Source organism: Canis lupus, chromosome 23 (genome assembly GCF_011100685.1).
Source record: "Canis lupus familiaris isolate Mischka breed German Shepherd chromosome 23, alternate assembly UU_Cfam_GSD_1.0, whole genome shotgun sequence".
In the NCBI taxonomy this organism is placed as follows: domain Eukaryota; kingdom Metazoa; phylum Chordata; class Mammalia; order Carnivora; family Canidae; genus Canis; species Canis lupus.
The window spans coordinates 16,337,885-16,359,451 of NC_049244.1; the positions used below are offsets into that span (position 1 = coordinate 16,337,885).

The 21,567-nt window shown below is 36.7% G+C and overlaps 1 protein-coding gene across 1 annotated transcript in view; it reads right to left on the reverse strand.

Annotated features, from left to right (window-relative positions):
• The window catches only part of CMC1 (C-X9-C motif containing 1), a 99,196-nt gene extending 90,212 nt beyond the window's left edge, over positions 1-8,984 (reverse strand). Inside the window, exon 1 of the mRNA XM_038571344.1 lies at positions 8,944-8,984. Within this exon, the coding sequence (XP_038427272.1) occupies positions 8,944-8,984 (41 nt within the window). The remainder of the gene's footprint in view (positions 1-8,943) is intronic.
• Between the last annotated feature and the right edge of the window lie 12,583 nt (positions 8,985-21,567).

Genomic DNA, 21,567 nt, shown 5'->3' on the forward strand with positions numbered 1-21,567 from the left:
AAAATAATAAAAAATAAATAAAAAAAAAAAAAAAAAAAAAAAAACTGAAGTCTGGGTAATAATATGTTTAAATCAGTATTATGTGAACACCCTCCAAATGAACAAAAGAGATTTAGCAGTGTGCCCTATCACTTATCAGGTGAGAAAAAAAGTGTGAAAAAAAAATCACCTCTCACCTCTGTGGAAGGCTTTTTATATTTTATTGTTTTGCTTTTACTGTGAATTGTTTTCTGGGTGGCCTCTTTTAAGACAGACCAAAATTTTTTCTGGGGTCACAGGCTTTTATTCCTGAAGAATACTTAAAAAAGATAATAAAATAATAAGATGATGACGTGACTTATATTAGATTTCTCTTACTTGGTCTTATGCAGATGCTATGATTCTTTGTAGAATTTCTCACAGGTTCTGGCAAACTCGACAAACAAATACAGAAGTGCTTTCCCTTGTATAGTGAGTCTGAAAGAGCAGTGGCATTCTGGTTAGATGGCCAGCTGCACTGAAAACATCTCAAAGATCTTTTACTTGTTTAGAGGAAATAAAGTTAATGAAAATTCTAACAACGTATTCCAGATGTTCCTGCACTGTTAAACTGACAGACGACAAACTTCCTGAATTCATTACCCATTCTTCCCCCAAATAAGGGAACCTACCATGTGCTATGCACTGTGCTGAGCCCTGGAATAAATAAGATTTATTTCTTTAGTTCCTTAAGGAACTCACAGTACAGGAGGCATAAAACAAACACACAAACAAGTAATTACAGTCCAACATGATAGAAGATGATGTGGGAGCCTCAAGGGAGAAATAAATTTTGACTTACAGAAGATAGGAGATAAATATAAACATTAATGCTTATATTTGAAGTAACTCTTTAAAAATTATTATTCAACAAGAGACAGACAATGGAGTCATAGTTGACAGCATTTTGCTGTATAGAATAGGCACGGGGTAACCATCAAGAGCCACAAATATGGTTAAAATAGCTAGATTGACCACTATTAGTTTGGAGCCACATAGACACAGAAGGAGATAAAAATCAAACGTTGAGAATTGCTACCAACTTCTGATGCTTTCTCACTAGTGCTATGCCCAGACAAAACAATCCTATGTCATTGATTCCTGTATATTTATCAATAGGATATTAAAGGTAAATGAAGACCTCCCAAAAGCTCAGGCCTTGACCTTCAGCAAAGAAGAATGTTTACACAGATCTATTCCATTAGTTAAAGTCTATGTCATGGAGCCAGGCATCCCAAGGTATGGATGAAGGGTTCCCCACAGAGATGAAATATTGCTGTTGCTAAGCCACATGACTCTGCTGTTTGAGGAGAGAAACTGTCTTAAGCACCATTGTAGAACCTCTCAGAAGACTTGACATCTGGCAAGGTAAATGTTTGTTGCATAGGATACTGTTAATAGAGAATATAGGGACATCATGTGAAATTAATGTGGGTCACATAGTCTATTGATTATTTCTCCCTAGCATCACTTCCAAACTCCTCCTGTCACTAATGTCCACCATAATTCAGACTCTATTTTGCTATTTCTCATCTTTGGCTAAAGACAACTTTCAGGTTTTACATTCTTTAAGATATGTTTTCTGGTCAAGGCACCCCTCACTTAGAACACGATATACATATTTATGGGACTGTCTGCTTGACATCTTGTTCTTTTGGACACTGCTCCTCCCCTACTTTATTATACATTCCTACAAATGTTTTCATGTCCTTATATGACATCTCTCTTTAGCCATACTCATTTGTCCAAGAATAGATACATGGCCTGAAGTAGACCAATGAATTTTTGCCTGGGAAATATTAGCTGTGTGTATCAGTTTGTTTTCTGAGGCTAGATTGTAAAATGCAAAATGTAGAAGCCATTAAGAGATGAGTTTTGTGCCTGGTAAAGAAAGTTGTCTCTAAGGAGACAGGAAAGATGATGCCTAACCAAAAAAGTATAGAGATTCAAAACTGAGAAAATCCATATAGAATTTGAACCTCTGGTTGGAGCTGCTCTGAGAATGATCTCTATTCCTGGCTTTCTAGGTCTTGGCTCTTTGAATCACCAAAGACTCATATAAAATAAGACATGTCTTATATATGACTCCAAATCTTCTTAACCTCAATTCTTGCATGTGGCCACTAGTTCTTTGTAGACTTCAAACACCTTCACACAGGTGCAAGCTGATAGTACCTTGTACCTTTCTGACACTACTGCATGAAACACCCATAGGGACCCTCTGAGCAGTCACATGTACACATATATACAGAAGTGCAGGGGAAGTTAATGACTGTGGAGCCACCTTGATCAATAGTGAATGGAATCCAATAGATAAATATGTCCCACTTTATTCTTTGGGAAGACAGCTCTGAAGCACATTTTATAATAACCCTCCAATAGCGTCATGGTATTCCGTACCAGTCACCTGTAAAGTGGGACACTCATTAAAACACAAGTGTATTGGGGCACCTGGATGGTTAAACTGGTCTGCCTTTGGCTCAGGTCATGATCCCAGGGTCCTGGAATTGAGTTCCACATCAGGCTCTCTGCTCAGTGAGGAGCCTGCTTCTCCCTCTGCCTCTGCCTGCCGATCCCCCTGCTTATGCGCGCTCTCTCTCTCTCTCTCTCTCTCAAATAAGTGAATAAAATCTTTTAAAAAACAAAAACATGAGTGCATCATTTTTCCCTCCTTCCCTGCTTCACTTTTCCCTGTCTCTCCTTTCTGCTCCCTGGGATGATATTCCAAGATAATCCACTTGCACATAATCTAGACTAAAAGAGCACTTGCTCTTTGTTTCTGACTTTTTGTTTAAACTGATTCAGGTTGGGCCCTGCTCCTTGCCACCCACAGACATTGTTCAGATTGATTCAAGATCCTGTAATGGTTCCCCCATCGCCCATAGAATACGAGCATACAAACAATAGGACTGGATGAGAACACATGGAAATCTGATCCAGAGTTTACATTCTTAACTTCTCTGGTGCTTTGCAAATGTTTATCACCCTCTCCTGGTTGAGAGTTAATCAAATTCTCCCTAACTATGCACCATGTCATCGAGAATACATAAACATCCAGACACACACACAAAAATCCCACTGTCTCCAGGATTACTCCAGTTCACTATTTGTTCTTTTCCTGTTGGGAGCTGTGTCTAGGTACCACACTTTATTTCACTGTTTATATATTGTTGAAATTTTAGGTTATTTCTAATTTCTTTTTTAAAAATAACACTGAAGTGAATATTCTAAAAATAAAGCTTTCATCTTTAGCTCCGCTTATTTCTGAAGGGTAATTCCTAGAATTGGAATTATTGTGCTAATTATTGCGGATAAATTGCCAACAACAAGCAAAATCACTTTAAATATATTTGCTAAATTGATACAGGCATTTTGTTACAACTTATTTATTTTTATTAGTAGTAATAAAATTTTGCATGTTTAATAGACTTATTGTCCTATGAATTTTCTCTCCATATTCTTTCCCATTTTAAATTAAACCATTACCATTTTCTTATTAATTTATCCATTGTTTTTTTATTTTTAGATTCTTCTAAAGATTTTTATTCATTTATTTGATATATATAGAGACAGCACAAACAGGGGGAGTGGCAGAGGGGGAGGGAGAAGTAGGCTCCCTGCTGAGAAGGAGCCCCACCCAGGACTCAAACCCAGGATTCCATCATGACCTGAGCCAAAGGCAGATGCTTAACTGATTGAGCCACCCAGGTGACCCTTTATTGCTTTTGTATATGAAGCCTTTTTCTACACTATTTGTGGCATTTGTTATAATGTTTTTTTCTTACTTTTATGAATAATAATTTGACAGACTCATGTACAGATGGAGTATTCTTTTGTTTATTCTATTATTTAATTCTTAGAGATAACCCATCCTATCCTCTATATTTCTTGTTTTGTTTCCTGTTTTTTTTTTCTTAATAAGTAGATTGCTATTTTACAAATATTTTCTTTTCTTCCTCTTTGGTAGGAAATGAGTACCTAATTTTTTTCTCCAAATAACTAACCAATTCTTCTAACACTGTTTTTCTAGAAGTATTTACTGAATAACCTACCTTTTTCTTTTCAACTTTTCTAAGCTGTTTGTCCTTTCCATTTACCTGCCTACTTCTGTGTGTCATAGTCTTTTCATTTTCAACTAAGTCTTAAGCTCTGGATAAGTAAAGTGAAAGTATAAATGTTTCATCTCTTCCAATTTCAGGCCATGCTTCAGCACACTTGAGCACAGAACTTACTGAAGGCTCAAAACAATGTCTGTGATTGGTGTGTGTCAGGACAAGGAGCAATGTCACCTGCCTCATCCAACCTGGTTCTGGGCTTGCTGGCTCCTGGTTTGTAAGCAGACAGATGAGGGATGGGCTACAAGAGCCCATATGCCACTCCCCAGGCTCAACTAAAGAATGATTCTTGACTTCCCATCCTTATTGTAGAGCATGTTTACTTTTATTGCATACCATTCTGCTATTGCACGTAGGATCCCTAGGAAGCAGGCTCTGAAGTGGAGATTAGCACACAGGAAGTTTGCTAGGGAGAGCTCTGGTGGTCAAGACTTTTTGGGAGAGAAAAGAAGGAAACAGGACTATAGAACTGTGGAATAAATAGTCCTAACAAAAACCTAGTCAAGCTCTGAAGCTGGATGAACCTTCTGAACTCTCCTGAATTGGAACAAGGGTGCTGGGCTTCATAATCCTGCATTGATCAATCATTGGTAGAAGGCTGCCCTAGGAAGGGGCATAGCCTTGGGTAAGGCATGTCTCTTTAGCACGTAGCACTAATCATAATTACAATTACAAAATAATGTGAATTTGTGAGATGCATTCATTATTAACTGTCCTTCTCTGTATCATAAGCTCCAGAAGTAAAGGGCCATGTCTGTTTTTTAATCAGACAACTTCAGACAACTATTGCAATTTCAGAGCATAGCAATTTTTTGTTGAGTACCTATAAAGCACTCAATAAATAACTGCTGAATAAATAAATGACAAGAGGAAGCAATATTATCTTCTTGGTCTATATTTTACAAAGAAGTAATCAAGGTACAAAATAGAGCTAATAAACGGTAGAGCTGAAATACAAGTCCACATTAGTTTGGTTTCAGAGGCTGTGCTCTTTCTACCATGATAGTATCTTAGTCAGCTCAGACCGCCAAAACAAAATACTACAGTTTGGGTAGCTTAAACAAAAGAAATTTATATTCTCACAGTTCTGGAGACCAGAAGTCCAAGATCAAGGGGCCATCAGGGTGCATCACTGGTGAAATCTCTCTTCCTAGCTTGGAGGGACATCTTTTTGCTGTGTTCTCACGTGGCCTCTTCCCACACATGCAGGAGGGTTGGGAGAGAGAGGGACAGAGGGAAAGAGAGGAATCTCTGGTGTCTCTTCCACTTCTTATAAGGACACTAGTCCTATCAGATTAAGGTCCCACTTTTATGACCTCCTTATAGGCCCTATCTCCAAATGCAGTCTCATTGAGGATTAGGGTTTCAATTTATGAATTTTGGGGGGATGTGATTCAGTCCATAACAGAAAGATGTCCAGGGTTTACTATAGACACAAAGATTTAGGGGATCCTACCCTAGGCAGTACTGGGGCACTCTCCTTTCAGTCTTCTGCACTCCTGTTATGGAAGTAGTGCTGCCATTTTTGTCCAATTATGTAGAAAATAAGAGAAAAACAGAAAAAGGTTGAAATTAAAGGTATGAGAAACTTTAAAAATAAACAGTAGTACTTCAAGATTAGTCCTCCCCTAATTATTAACTCCAAATTGCTGCCAGACCTTAAAGTAGCTTTTTAACCACCATATCAAATTCTGACCCATATTTTCTCATTAAAGATATTTGGCTTTCAGCTTTTCTTTCTTGAATTCTGCAATAGTTATGGTCTTCAGCCAGTAATCTAGTCCATCCTTCATACTTGGACTAGTATTCAACCTGAGAAGAAAATAGGACCTTGTCACTCACTTAATTGTTCCCTACAGTCTCATTTCTCCCTGCGACAGTGGTCCTGAAATTTCATTGTACATCAGAATCGACTAGAAGGTTTGTTAAAACACAGATTGGCATCTCTTCGCCACATTCCTCCACCCCTAGAGTTTCTGATGTTGTAGGGCTAGGGCAAAGCCTGAGAATTTGCATTTCTAACCTGTTCCCTGGCGGTGTTAATGAAACTGATCCTGGGACTACCTTTTGAGAACCTTTGCCCTGTAGATAAGTCTAACCACCAGCTTTTTTGCCTCTATCTAACCTCAGTTTGCTTATCCCTCTCCCTCTTACCCTTCTTCAGCCCCCCTCCTTCTAACTCCCATAGATCTTACAATATACTCATATATTTTCACCATGTCTGGAGCACTTCAGACACTGTCATACTTCATGCCTTCCTGACTGGCAAAGTCTATTTCCTACCCAGCTCACATACTTCTTTTCTGGGCAGCCTTCCCTTACTCTCTCAGAGTATTTTAATGATGATTCCACACACTGTGTTCATATCTCTGTTTTATATTACCATTTTATTTTTATTGTTTTTCAAGTCTTTCTCTTTCCCTATGGGTTTTACTGTTTAGGTGACATGTCTCACTTTTGTATTTCTGATGATTCACACAGTGTCTGCCAAGAATTGCTGCTTGGTATATGTTGGATTTGTGTTTAAAGTTAATTCAGTTTAATTATTCGTAAAAGCTTAAACAATTCATGGGATAAATGGTAGCCTGACATCCTGTAAGTTTCCTTTCATTCTAGTAGGATCTGAGACTCTATAGAGGAGCATTTCAACTCCTTCCAGCTACTGTGCATGGCCTCCCTTATTGATTGGATCTCACCTTCAATTTGTCTATGTAGCTGACTTCCATTCCAGGCTTTGTTGACCATGCTTTCATCTGGCATGTGCCAGTATTTTCTTTGGCTTACACATTTACTTCTTGAGGTCCAGACTGGGTTCTCTAGCTCTAAGTCCACTAGCTTCCCTAGCCTCTGCTTCCTGCCAAACTAACACACTTTGCTTGATCTGATTTGGCTCATTGGTTCCTGAATTTTGAAACTGTCTACAACCACTAGACTAATGGCTCATAGATCTGCAGTCATTATGATCTGAAGAAAGGCTGCTGGTTGAACCTTCCTCCTTACCTTCCCTTTTCCCTACAGCCCACCTCTTAACACTTGATTCATCTTCAACCATCCTTCAATTTATTCTTCTATTCATTCTTTGACTCAGGGCTTGCAGGTGACAAAGTGCATGGCATCATCTACTATATTTCTATTTCAAACTATGTATTATTATACTCTGAAGTCATTAAGGGGGGGAAACTCTGAGGTGGAAAAAAAAAGAAAAAAATTTCAATTACAACCCAGCTGTGAAATATTGCTAATGACAGCCTCTTCATTTATCATTAAGAGGGCAACATAACCTGGATGTTCAGAAGATATGAATATCCCAACTCTTCATTAATTATACTAGAAAGTATATAGTATTCCAATTATAAAAATTACCAGCCATAAAAAATTTTATAGCCTGTTTCCTTTCAGGTTGAAATACACCTTCTCAAATGTATAGATTATTTTTACTTCATAGGTTGGGCTTAAATATAAATATAAATGGTAATAGGTTTCTCAGACAAAGGTTAAAAACAAAAAAGAAGAAACTGTCAACTTCTGATAAACCAGATGCAAGGGATGATAGCTAAACCACTATGTCAAATTTCAAATTAATAGTTTTAACTGTACTTGGACCCAACAATTGACTTTTTAAAAAATCCCTTACTCTCAGAAATTATATTTCTCATTATATAAGGAGTTTGATTTTTATCTCATTTAGATGAAATTCCCTACAATTTATCATTTCAAATAATTGTAACAAACCAGAAGAACAAGTGATATATGACCCGATACATATTATTCTTTAGTGTTGAAATGCTTTCCTAGTTTTGATTCTTTAATCCCTTGGTCCAATAGTAGGCCATTTCTCAATTTTAAAAGCTACAGAGATATTGCCTTCTACTATAAGAGGAATAAACAGTCTTGGGAGACCATTCAAGAAAATGGGGAACAATGATTCTCAGTAATGTCCAACTTACAGTATTATTGTCAATATCAAACAAAGGAATACTTACAGAAATGGTAGCCAATGCATGGCATAAGTTGGTGGTCAATAGATGTTAGATATCCCATAATAGTACCACGGACTGTGAGTCTCAGAAAAAGCTTAAGCATCTATGAGCTTTCTTACGGAAAATACAAATGGTCATCAATGGTTATATTTCCTGTTCAAGTAGAGTGAAATGCTCCTCGGAGTGGTCTGGGGAACAATGTTGGACGTAAAGTAACCAATTGGACATATCCGGTATTCTAGAAAAGGCTATTGGAGGGGAGGTCGAGAAGCTCAGTGCCCTGGGAAATGTGTATTTTCCACTATGCAAAACAGAATCACATTTGCCAAGAGGAGGTTTATTGTCAAGAGATGAGACAAGTAGGAAATCATTAAAATTGCAGCTTCTGTGAATGAATTTGGAAGCTGAATACATTGGGACCTCTCCTCAGCCCTCATTATCTGCCTTTCCGGGGTATCCAACACTTTTGCCCACCCTCCCCGCCCTGAGCTGTCCTTTTTGAAAGTCTTTTTCTATGCACCAGATTAAAACTATATTCACCTACTTCTTCTATGAATTCTACCTTTTCCTGCTCTGATTAACCCTCTTCCACTTTTAAATCCTTGACTTTTCCGTCATGTTCAATCTTGAAGTCCACGGCCTTCTCTGTGACCTTTCTCTTAAAGAATCCATCCATTTTCAGAGACGTAACTGTTGCAGTTTATGTGGAGGGTTCTGAAATATTACTCAAGTTTTAATTTCTCAAGTTTCAGGTTTGCATCTCCAGCTTCCTACTGAACATGTTAATAGCATATAGATAACTCAAACTCAGCATATTAGAAAAGACTTACCTTTTGTCATCCTTATTTCTCTCAGTTTTCTCAGGACTCATGCTATCATCTCAATCATGTTCAAATCAGTTCTGCATTTCACTTCCTAAACTTGTCATGTTGTATAACCTTCTCTAATACCATAGGTCTTTCTTTCCTCACCGTCAACATATTTGAGCAATATTTGAGCAGGCCCACATTCTTTCCCATCTAGACTGATTTTGTAGCTCCTCCTCACGGAACTAATTCAGACCTGCAGACTTTCTTCTCTCCGGTTCATTCTGTGTACCTTAGCTAGATTATGTCTTTTAACAACCCTTGCTAACTCATCATGGCATTGATTATGGAAAACCTTCTGATGACCCCAGAGTTTCCACAGATTTCCACAGATTTTCCCAATTCCCAGGACTTCCAGACCTATGTCTGGCTTAACCTGACTTTATAATCCCACTCCTTCCCACTTATCATTATCTCTCTGGAGCCCCATTCATTCCATTTATAGGAGGTTTCAGATAGGCAGTAACTCTTTCAGGGAAGGGTAACCTAAAACCTCCCTGAGATACTTCATTTTCTATCTAGAATACCTCCTCATGATTACAAACCCCTTCTTTAGAGACACAATGTGATTCCACAAATATAAGGTGGCACTACAGTACTAGATGGTACTTCTCATAAGCATTTTTTTTTTTTGCCATCTCCCTATGATCTAAACACTGAGAACTGGCAAATTTCCCAAGTGTTCTCTTTATTCATACAAAGGTCATAAAAGGTAGTGGATTCTTCAATGTTTGCATTTTTCATCATTTTCATCAATTTTTAAATTTATTTTTATTATTAAATATTTTAAATAGAAAATATAATAGATGAAAAAGATTTTAAAATGTCACATTTATTGCAGGTCACTTTAAAAAATGTTCTTTATGGGGTACCTGGGTGGCTTAGTCAGTTAAGCATCCAACTCTTCAGCTCAAGTCATGATCTCAGGTTCATGAGATCGAGCCCTGCATCAGGTTCATATTGGGCATGGAGCCTGCTTAAGATTCTCTCTCTCACTTCCTCTCTCTGTCCCTCCCCTCCCCTTTGAGCACATACTCTCTCTCTCTGTCTCAAAAAAAAAATGTTCTTTACTTTAGTTCATTCTACTAATGAATGATTTGGCCACTGAAAACTATTAAAAATTGGATATTATGGTTTTAATCTGTTGACTAAGAAGTAAATAAACTTGCATTCGTTTTTTTTTTTTTTTTGGCAGTGTCTAAGAAAATATAAGGATTTATAATGAGTCCTACAACCCAGACTTCCTATTTACCTGAAGTCCTATAATGCTTTGTTGATAATTCAGAAGATATAAAAATATTCAGATTTGGGTAATATTTGTGTTAGATTTTGTCTATGACTTGATGGGAATGGAAAAAGACTCTGTCTAGGAAAGAACAAGTCAGTACATGTTCTTTTATTAGACTCAGAGCTGAGTTAGCCAGTGAATTTCCCCTCATATCTTATGTGCCAGGAAACTTGCAGTATTTAATTGCTAAGCTTCATAAATTAACTCATCCCAGGTCTCTGTACATCTGTTATTCTCCTTCTTTTTAACAGGTTTTGTACTTTTAATTTTTACTTGTCTTACATGTTTTAAAAGATGACTATAATCACTTACCGAGCATGTGGGGGTTTTTTAAAAAAAACATAGCAACACGCTTATGTGACATTTTGATGAAATCACCAGAGAATTCCAAGATAAAGTATTCCATGGAAAATTAGTCAAGTTTCTTAAGATATGACATAAACAGTGACTTGTTTTAAATGGAAATAATGAAACCTAATTTTTATGAAACCCATAGTAATCTAAATGATACAATTTAATTTGTGTCTACCTTCTCTTCTATACCAAACCAGTTAGATAATAAACAAAGAACTGATAAAGATTTATCAACTTTTCTCATCATTTTTCTTCTTTTTTCTTAAGATTATTTTTTTTTAATTTAAATTCAATTTGCCAACATATAGTATAACACCCAGTGCTCATGACATCATGTCACCAGTTACCCCAACCTTCTACCCACCTCCCCTTGAGCAATCCTCAATTTGTTTCCCAGAGTTAAGTCTCTCATGGCTTCTTCCTCTTTAATTTTTGGTCTCTTTCACTATTTCTTATATTCTACATATGAGTAAAACCATAAGATAACTGTCTTCCTCTGAATGACTTAGCATAATATTCTCCAGTTCCATCCACATTGATGTATATGATAGATATTTGTCCTTTCTGATGGCTGAGTAATATTCCATTTTGTATGTGTATATATATATACACACACACACATATATACACACACACACATATATATACACACATATATATATACATGCATCTTCCTTATCCATTAATTTGTTAAAGGACATCTTGGGTCCTTTCACAGTTTGGCTATTGTGGACATTGCTGCTATGTTATTAAAGTCATCATTTAGATAAGACAGTCAAGGATTCAAATTCAAATGAACAAAAAGATGGAAAAAGATGTAAGATATATGATTAATTTAAAAATGGAAAACTATGTTGCCTTTGTGCCATTTTATCTTACAAGTTAGGCATCTCAGTCTCTGTTCATAGCCCATACATAAGCTTGGCAACTGAATTCACCAAAGTAAACCAGTGGCAAGAAGCTACAGGCCTTTGAAGTAGGGGAATAAGTAGATCATAACATGCCCAAGGGAAAAGGAGCCATGCCAAAGTGTAGCCTAGAACCTAGCTTTCCTGACAGGCATTTCTGGAAACATTATAACTGGTTTGTGTTAATGCTCACATTGAGAATGTTTTACTTGTTTTTGAGTAATAGCATAAGCTAATAATAGTTGGCTAAAGTAACCACTTCAAGATTTTTTTGAATTTGTAAATTCTCTCATGTCTGTTGAAAAACTATGCCCACTATTGAATTATAGGGTAGGCATTTGACATAGGTGTTGGTCATGCAGTGGGAAATTAAAACAGTGCTCCTGGCCTTCAAGATGCTTTCGTCTAGATGTAAGTTTTTAGTTATTACAATAAAGTTGAGAAGTGGATGAGGCTTGTGAAGATTGGGCCATATGTGCATAGGAAGGATGCCTAATCCAGCCATGGATGGAGTGGACCTGAAGGTGAGAAGTCCAGAAAGGCTTCTGATAGGAAATGACATTTAAATGTGAGATCAGGGATGCCTGGGTGGCCCAGTGGTTGAGTGTCTGCCTTTGACTCAGGTCTTGATCCAGGGTCCTGGGATTCAGTCCAGCATCAGGCTCCCCATGAGGAAATTGCTTCTCCCTCTGCCTATGTCTCTGCCTTTTTTTCTGGTCTCTCATGAATAAACAAATAAAATCTTTAAAAAAAATAAGACAATAAAATAAAATGTGAGATCAATAGGAGTATTCAGGCTAAAAAGCAAGAGAGGGAAGAGAAAAATGTTCCAAGTTGAGGAAAGCATGTGCTAAATTCTGAAGGAAAGAAATCCTGTTGGTTTTTTTTCTTGAAGATTTTATTTATTCATGAGAGACAGAAAGAGAGAGAGAGAGAGAGAGAGAGAGAGAGGCAGAGACACAGGCAGAGGGAGAAGCAGGCTCCATGCAGGGAGCCCGATGTGGGACTCGATCCCAGGATTCCAGGTTCACCCCCTGGGCTGAAGGCAGGTGCTAAACAGCTGAGCAACCCAGGGATCCCCCTGATGGGTTTTAAAAATCTAAGAAGTTCAGTTTCACTGATGCTTCAGAGAAAGTGTAGATACAGGCCCCTTCACCTTACAGATAACATTAACGGGTTGGCATTGGTCCTGAGAGCAATGAGAAGGCCACTTACAGGTTAAACAGTGAAGTGATGTGAAATTACATTCTAGAACAAAAGACTTCAAATAGGGTAGGCTCATTCAGTGGGGCTGACAGGGTCACAGGCATGACCAGTTTTAAATAATCAATGTTCAGGTCCTCCACCTCCTTTTGTACTCTTTCTTAAAGAGGATCTTTTTGAGAAAGCACACACTTGCAGTGAAGGTATCACGCAGGGTTCCTTTCCCTGGTATATCTTACAGCTATCCTTTCTCTTTACAAAAAACAGACATATTCTTTACAAAAAACACCCATTCTGAATTTCACTCTGGTGGGTTATTCAGGAGCTGCAAATAAATGGACAAATCTAAATATTATATAGGTGAAGGCTTTGTTTCTCAAGACATGGTAAATCGGCTTGTAGATTTGAGACTTCCTCTTGTTTAAAAATAGTTTTATTAAGTGCTAAACGTGGTATCAGAAACAGAGTGTTAGAATATTTCAAAGTCAGGTATATTGCACAGTGGAGATGTGGGAGTAATGTTAACTTTAACTTAATAATTTTTGTCCCTTTCATTCTTGAATTATCGTCAAAGAATACACTCCTCCTGAAAAGAATTTGAAAAAAGCAAAGAGAATTTTGATCAAAAACATTGACAAAAGCAGCACTTTATTTCATCTAGGCAAGGTTCACTGCTTTATCTATTTTTCTAGGACTGTAAAAAGTATGTTAGAACATGAGAATCTGCAACAAAGCGTGCCTTCTGAACATTTTCATTCTCCTCAGTAAGAAGAAAGTGCTTTTCCAACACCAGTGAGAGAATTCTCATTTACCTCTGTTTCAGATGTTTATTTGGCCTGATTTCAGAGAGAAAAAGTGAAAAATAATTGATTTTCAACAAGTTTTATAGTTTCAAAAAAGGAACATATAACATTAATAATTCAATAATATGGGGAACACATCCAAACTTTTTGCTTAGACCAAGTCTTCTGTGTCTCTCGTCAATGTCCCTAGCCATCTATTCATTCCTCCCAAGTATTCGTTATGAGAATAACTTAAAGAAATGTGTTGTGGATTCTACTCTAAACAATGCAATGAACCAAAATCATTAATATTGGCAATATCTTTTGCCAATATTAATCAACATCTTTTCTTCTGTTTATGCTTAATTTTTACAAAGCACATTAATCTAATTCTAGAAACCTAAAATCAATATCAGCTTATTGTGATTAAGTCCAGTATTTCAAATGTGGATTTGCTGCTCTCATTCTGTCTTTGTTTTCATCATGAAATATTACCATACTATCTCTATATAAAAATTCTTAAGAGACCATATTTATGTTTACCTGTCATGATTTTTAAAGCATCAAGAAATGACTTAGAAAACTGAACTTTGGCACAAATGTAAAGGTCTTTTTTTGAACATATGGCAGAAAATACTCTACCATGTGGAATTCGGTATCCATATGTGAAATTTATGAATTTATATAAAGTCTAGATTTGACTAATTTTTGATTCATAAACAAGGTGCCTCTAAATAAAATAGTAAAATACATTGTCATCTGATAAGGTTTTAAAAAAATTTGGGGGGATCCCTGGGTGGCTCAGCAGTTTGGCGCCTGCCTTCAGCCCGGGGCGTGATCCTGGAGTCCCGGGATTGAGTCCCACCTCAGGCTCCCTGCATGGAGCCTGCTTCTCCCTCTGCCTGTGTCTCTGCCCCTCTCTCTGTGTGTGTTATCTCTCATGAATAAATAAAATCTTGAAAAATGTTCTTATTTTAATTCCAATATAGTTAACGTATAGTGTTATATTCATTTCAGGTGTACACTATAATGATTTAGCAATTCCATACATCACTCTGTGCTCATCACAAGTGCACTCCTTAATCTCCATTTCGATGGACACTTGGGCTGCTTCCATAATTTGGCTGTTGTAAATAATGCTGCAATTAACATAAGGGGTGCATATATGCTTTTGACTTAGTGTTTTTGAATTTTTTTGGGGGTAAATACCAAGTAGTGCGATTGCTAGATCATGAGGTAGCTTTATTTTTAACTTTTCAAGAAAATTCTATACTTTTTTCACAGTGGCTACACCAGTTTACATTCCCACCAATAGCGCATGGGTGTTCTTTTCTTTCACATCCTTGCCAATAGCTGTTGTTCTAGCTGTTCTGAAAGGTGTGAGGTGATATCTCATTGTAGTTTTGATTGGCATTTCCCTGATGATGAGTGACAATGAGTCTCTTTTCATGTGTCTGTTGGCCATCTGGATGTCTTCTTTGGAGAAATGTCTGTACATGTCTATTTTTTAATTGGACGATTTAATTTGGGGGTGTTGAGTTATATCAGTTCTTTATGTATTTTGGATACTAACTCTTAATCAGTTTTGTCATTTGCAAATATCTTTAAATATCTTTTTACATTTTTTAAAAGATTTATTTATTTATCTATTCATGAGAGACACAGAGAGAGAGAGAGAGAGAGAGAGAGAGAGGCAGAGACGTAGGCAGAGGGAGAAGCAGTCTCCCTGCAGGGAGCCTGATGTGAGACTAGACCCTGAATCCTGGGATCACACCCTGAGCCAAAGGCAGCTGCTCAACCGCTGAGCCACCCAGGCTCTTTTTCCATTCTATAGGTTGTCTTTTAGTGTTGTTGATTGTTTCCTTAGCTGTAAAGAAGTTTTTTTTAGTTTTGTTTTAGTCCCATTCATTTATTTTTGTTCGTATTTTTCTTGCTTCAGGAGACATATCTAGAAAAAAGTTGTTACGGCTGATGTGAAAGTGGTTACTGTTTGGGTTCTTGTCTAGGATTTTTATGGTTTCAGGTCTCACATTTAGGTCTTTCAACATTTTGAGTTTATTTTCATGTATGGTGTAAGAAATTGGTCCAGCTGCTTCATTTTGCATGATGGTGTCCAGTTTTCCCAATGCATTTGTTGAAGAGATTGTCTTTTTACCATTGCATATTCTTTCCTGCTCTGTTGAAGATTAATTGAAGATTAATGAACCATATAGTTGTGGGTTCATTTCTGATTTTTCTGTTCTGTTCCATTGATCTATGTGTCTATTTTTGTGTCAGTAGTATACTGTTTTGATTACTATAGCTTTGTAATATAACTTGAGGTGATCATGATGCCTCTAGCTTTGCTTTGCTTTTTCTAGATTGCTTTGGCTATTTGAGGTCTTTTGCGGTTCCATACAAATTTGAGGATGGTTTGCTCTAGGTCTGTGAAAATGGTGTTGATATTTTAATACAGATTGCATTAAATGTGTAGATTGCTTTGGGTAGTATAGACATTTTAACAGAGTTGTTCTTCCAATCCATGAGCATGGAATGGCTTTCCCTTTCTTTGTGTTGTTTCAATTTCTTACATCAGTGTTTTATAATTTTCAGAACATAGGTCTTTCATCTCTTTGGTAAGGATTATTGCTAGGTATCTTATTATGTGGGGTGCAATTATAAATGGGATTGTTTTCTTAGTTTCTCTTTCTGCTGCTTCATTGTTGGTGCATAGAAAAGGAACAGATTTCTGCAGAATGATTTAGTATGCTGCTACTTTACTAAATTTGTTTATCAAATCTAGTAGACCATTTTTGGTGGTCTTTTGGGATTTTCTATATATAGTTCATGTCATTTGCAAATACTGAAAGATTTACTCCTTCCTTACTGATTTGGGTGCCTTTTAATTTTTTCGTTTGTTTGTTTAATTGCTATGGTGAGGACTTCCAGTACTATGTTGAATAAAAGTGGTGAGAATGGACATCCTTGTCTTGTTCCTGATCTTAGTGGAAAGGGTCTTAGTTTTCCCCCATTGAGGATGATGTTAGCTGTGAGTTTTTCACATTTGGGAAATGTTCCCTTTAAATGTTTTGTTTTGTTTTCCCTTTCATGTTTTTATCATGAAAGATGTTGAACTCTGTCAAAAGCTTTTTCTGTGTCTTTTGAAATGATCATATGGTTCTTATCTTTTCACTTATTTATGTGATGTATCACATTAATTTGTGAATATTGAGCCACCTTTGCAATCCAGGAATAAATCCCACTTGATCACAGTGAATGATTTTTTAATGTATTATTGAATGTAGTTTGCCAGTATTTTATTGAGAATTTTTGCATGTTCATCGGGGATATTTGGCCTGTAGTTCTCCTTTTTAGTGATCCATTTATCTGTTTTGGTATCAGGGTAATGCTGGTAGAATTAGAATAGAATAGAATTTGGAGGTTTTCCTTCCATTCCCATTTTTTTTAATAGTTTGAGAAGAATAGATATCAACTCTTCAAATGTTTGGTACAATTCTAGTGTGAAGCCAACTGATCCTGAAGTTTTGTTTCCTGGGAGTTTTTTTTGTTAATGAGTCAATTTCTTTGCTGGTTATCAGTCTGTTCAAATTTTCTATTTACTCTTGTTTCTATTCTGGTAGTTTATATGTTTCTAAGAATTTCTCCATTTTTTCTAGGTTATACAATTTATTAGCATATAGTTTTTCATAATATTGCCTTATGATTGTTTATATTTTTGTGATGATGGTTGTTATTTCTCCTGTCTCACTTGTTATTTTATTAATTTGAATCCTTTCTCTTTGTCTCCTTTTTTTGTGATAAGTCTGGCTGAGGACTTATCAATTTTATTGATATTTTCAAAGAAACAACTCCTGGTTTCATTGATCTGTTGTGTTTGTTGTTCTTCTTAGTTTATATATCATTTATTTCTGCTCTAATCTTAATTATTTCCTTCCTTCTACTTGTTTTAGGCTTCATTGGTTGTTCTTTTTCTAGCTCCTTTGGGTGTATAGTTAGGTTGTTTGGGATTTTTCTTGTTTCTTGAGGTAGGCCTGTATTGCTATAAATTTCCCTTCTAAAATGGCTTTTGGCTTCATTCCAGAGGTTTAGAGCTATTTACATTTCCATTTGTTTCCATGTGCTTTTATTTTATTGCTTGATAGATGTTTCTCCCAACTCTCAGTTTTAATCTGCAGGTGTCTTTAGGTCTAAAGTGGGTTTCTGGTAGGCATCATACAGATGGGTTTTTTTTGTTTTTTTTTTTTTTTATCCATTTGGTCACCCTCTTTTGATTAGTCCATCTCCATTCAAAGTAAGTATTGATAGATATATATGTAGTGTCATCTGTCATTTTATTCCTTGTTTTGTGGTTGTTTAGATTTTCTCTGATCCTTTCTGGTCTTTCTTTCATGTTTTGCTGATTTTCTTTAGCGATATATTTGGATTTCTTTCTCTTTATTCTTTGCATATTTATTAGTGGTTTTTGATGCACAGTTACCATTAGGTTTGTATATAACCTCTTCTGCCATATAACAGTGTATATTGAGTTGATGGTCATTTAATTTGAACCCATTCTTTTCTCCTGTCCCCCATTCCCACATCTTAGATAAGTGTTATTGTATTTATATCTTGTTGTTGAGAGTTGCTTGACTGGTGTTTTCATTTATACTACTTCCAAACTGTTACTTTTGGTCCTTTTTCCCCCTCAAAGAGGCCCTTATACTATTTCTTGCAGAGCTGGTTCAGTGATCATGAATTCCTTTAGGGTTTGTTTTTCCGGGAAACTGTTGCTCTCTCCTTCTATTCTGAATGATAGCATTGCTGGATAGAGTATTCTTGTCCACAGATTTTTCCCATTCAGCACTCTGAATATGTCATGCCACTCTCTTCTGGTTTGCAAAGTTTCTCTTGAAAAATCTCCTGCTACCCTTATGGGTTTTCCCTTGTAAGTTAATGACCTCTCTTGTCTTGCAGCTTAATTTTTTTTTTCTGTATCATTATATTTTGCAAATTTAATGATAATATGTCTTAGGGTCTATCTGCTTTTGTGGATTTTGTGGGCAGTTCTCTGTGCCTCCTGGATCTGGATATCTGTTTCCTTCCCCAGATTAGGGAAGTTTTCAGCTATTATTTCTTCAAATAAATTTTCTGCCCCCTTTTCTCTCTCTTTCTTCTGGGATTCCTATAATACAAATGCTATTATGTTTGATGGAGTCACTGAGTTCTCCAAGTCTATTCTTGTTTTGTATAATCCTTTTCACTCTCTTTTGTTCAGCTGATTGCATTCCATTATGCTGTCTTTCGGGTCTCTAATTTGTTCCTGTGCTTCTTCAATACTGCTGCGCATTCCATTAAGCGTGTTTCTCATTTCACGTGTTGAGCCCTTTATCTCTGCTATGCTATTCCTTATTCTCTGTGTTAAGGGTGTCACTCATGTCTTCTACTCTTTCCTCAAGTCCAGTGAGTATCCTTATGATCATTGCTTTAAATTTTCTATCAGGCAAGTTACTTGTATCTGTTTCACTTAGAACTTTCATTGTAGCTTTGTCCTGTTATTTTATTTGGGATGAATTTCTCTGTCTCCTCATTTCGTCTGCCTCTCTGTGTCTGTTTCTCTATGTTAAGAAAGTCATCTATGTCTTCTGCTTTTGAAAGTACTGACTTTATGTGGCGCCTTGGTGGCTTATTTGGTTAAGCATCTGCCTTCAGCTGAGATCACAATCTAAGGGTCCTGAGATTCAGCCCTGCATGAGCCTCCTTGCATGGTGGGCAGTCTGCTTCTCCCTTTTCCTCTGCTCCTCCTCCACCCCACTCCCACTCCTGCTCTCTGTCTCAAATAAATAATTAAAATCTTTTTTTTTTAAAGTAATGACTTTTTTGCAGAAGTGGTCTTAGAGTGCCCTCCAGTGCAGTGTCTTCTGTCCACCAGAACCTGGCACTTCAGAAGAATAGCTGATGTGTATTGCTTATGTCCTGCTATTGTGTATGAGTCATTTTTCCTTTCAGTGCAATCATCTGCACTGACTCTCTGCCTGTTGTGGGCTGTGCTTGCTCTCTGTGGTGTTAGTGGGATCCAGACAGGCCAGCCCTGAGGGCACATACCTGCCAGGAACTTGGGAGCAAGCCAGTGGTGTTAGCAAATTTGTACTATGCTAGTAGTCATATGCTGGATCTCCTGAAGTGCTGTAAGGAAGCCTGGGGTGTGAGACTGGTCACAGTGTGTAAGAATGGTTGGAAGTGGGTGGCTGGTTGTGGTTTACTGGCTTGGAGGGGCACATGGTGGCTGCTGTGTACCTGGCAGCTAGTTAAATCCTGTGTACATTTGGCTTTAACAAAATTTGTCCTAAGCCCATGGCTGAGGCTAATGGGCTTGGAGTAGATGAGTGTCTTCAGGAGAACTCCCAATAAGGTTTGTTAAAGCTTTTTTAGTATACTCTCGGGTATTGGCCAAGAAAATAACACTAATAACTGGCAAATTGTCCTATCCCAAGTCAAGGGTGTCCAACTGTGTGCTTCATATAAGATGAAGGAGGATCTACTCATGTTATCAACTGATATATCAATGCAAAACATATGATACATTATAAATTATATTATGTTTTTTGGCATATTGCTTGAAAAGAGTTTAAAGAAATGACTGTCATTGCTATAATAAAGTTCCTTCCTGGCCCACATAGTTATTTATAGAATCAAAGCTTCTCAAAATGATATCTATAAGGCCAAATATGGGCATAGAATGCTTTATCATTCTAGAAATACATGTTTATCCACAGACACATAAAATAATAGAAAAAGACTTTCCATCCCGATAAAAGGTGGTTTTCTTATAAAACTTTACTTTCATGTGTAATAAATATTTTTCTAAATATGTAGTATATTTATACTGTTTCCATCAATTACAAGATAAGTGTAACAGTAATTTAAAATGTAAGAACCTAATATACTTACCACCTTATTGTCACAGGAAATTTTTAAACATTTGGCTTATATGTATGCTTTTCTGCAGTGTGATAGGATAATCAACCAAGACAAAAATGATTCTTTAGGATAAAAACTGTGTGGGAAAATGGAGTGAGAATATAAATAAAGGGAAAAAAATCAAATGACATTTCCAGTTGTTAGAGAAAATCTTATTCATGTATTTTAAAAAAGGACATTGACTAGTATCAAATCTTATCATTTAGATACACTTGGATGTACTCAAAAGAGGACAACTGTCTCATTTTTTTGTATCAATGATATATCATCTTGGCTATTCCACTTTTTGTAATTATCTAATTTATAGTAAAATAATTTTATGCGAACTTAAAAATATGTAAGAAAATACATATATTTTTTAAACTTTTTAAGGGCATTTGTAAGAAAAAAAGTATAATGACCACTATAGAAAAACTGTTTGAGTACAGTATGAAAAGGAACAGAAGGGGGCTGGAGACAAGAAGACTAGCTAGTAGGATGTTGCAATAAATGAGTCAGGATAATGGTTGCCCCAACTGTGTAGGGTGATGATTATGGATAGCAGTAGATGAAGCTGAGAAACATTAGGAAGTAGAATGAATAGGATATAATGAGAAATTAGATGTGGAGGTACAGAGGAAAGGTAAAGGATGACACCCATCTTTCTACTTGGGTAACTGATGTTACTGAGAGAGGGAAATATAGTGAATGAGCAGGTGTGAGGGACAGGTATGTGATGCTCTGAGTGTGTGTGTGTGTGTGTGTGTGTATGCATATGTGTAGTGTTGTGTGTGTACATACTTTGATATACGCATATGGAATTGAAGGCGAGAAGAGATATTTGGGCTAGAGGTTTAAACTTGGCAGGCATATGAATATATACATAGTAACTGAATCTACAGGACTAAATGAGATCTCCCAAGAAGAGATGTAGGAGGAAAATTAGGAGCATGTGTTAGCATGGAAAATAAGAGAAGGATTCAAATTCAAAGAGAAAGGATTATTTAGTGGTGTCATATGTTACTGCAAAATCAAGGCAGAGAAAGATGGGGAAGACATTTTCCAGAATGCCTTCAGTAAAGAAACGAAGACAGAAGCCAACTTGGAGGGGGAGAAT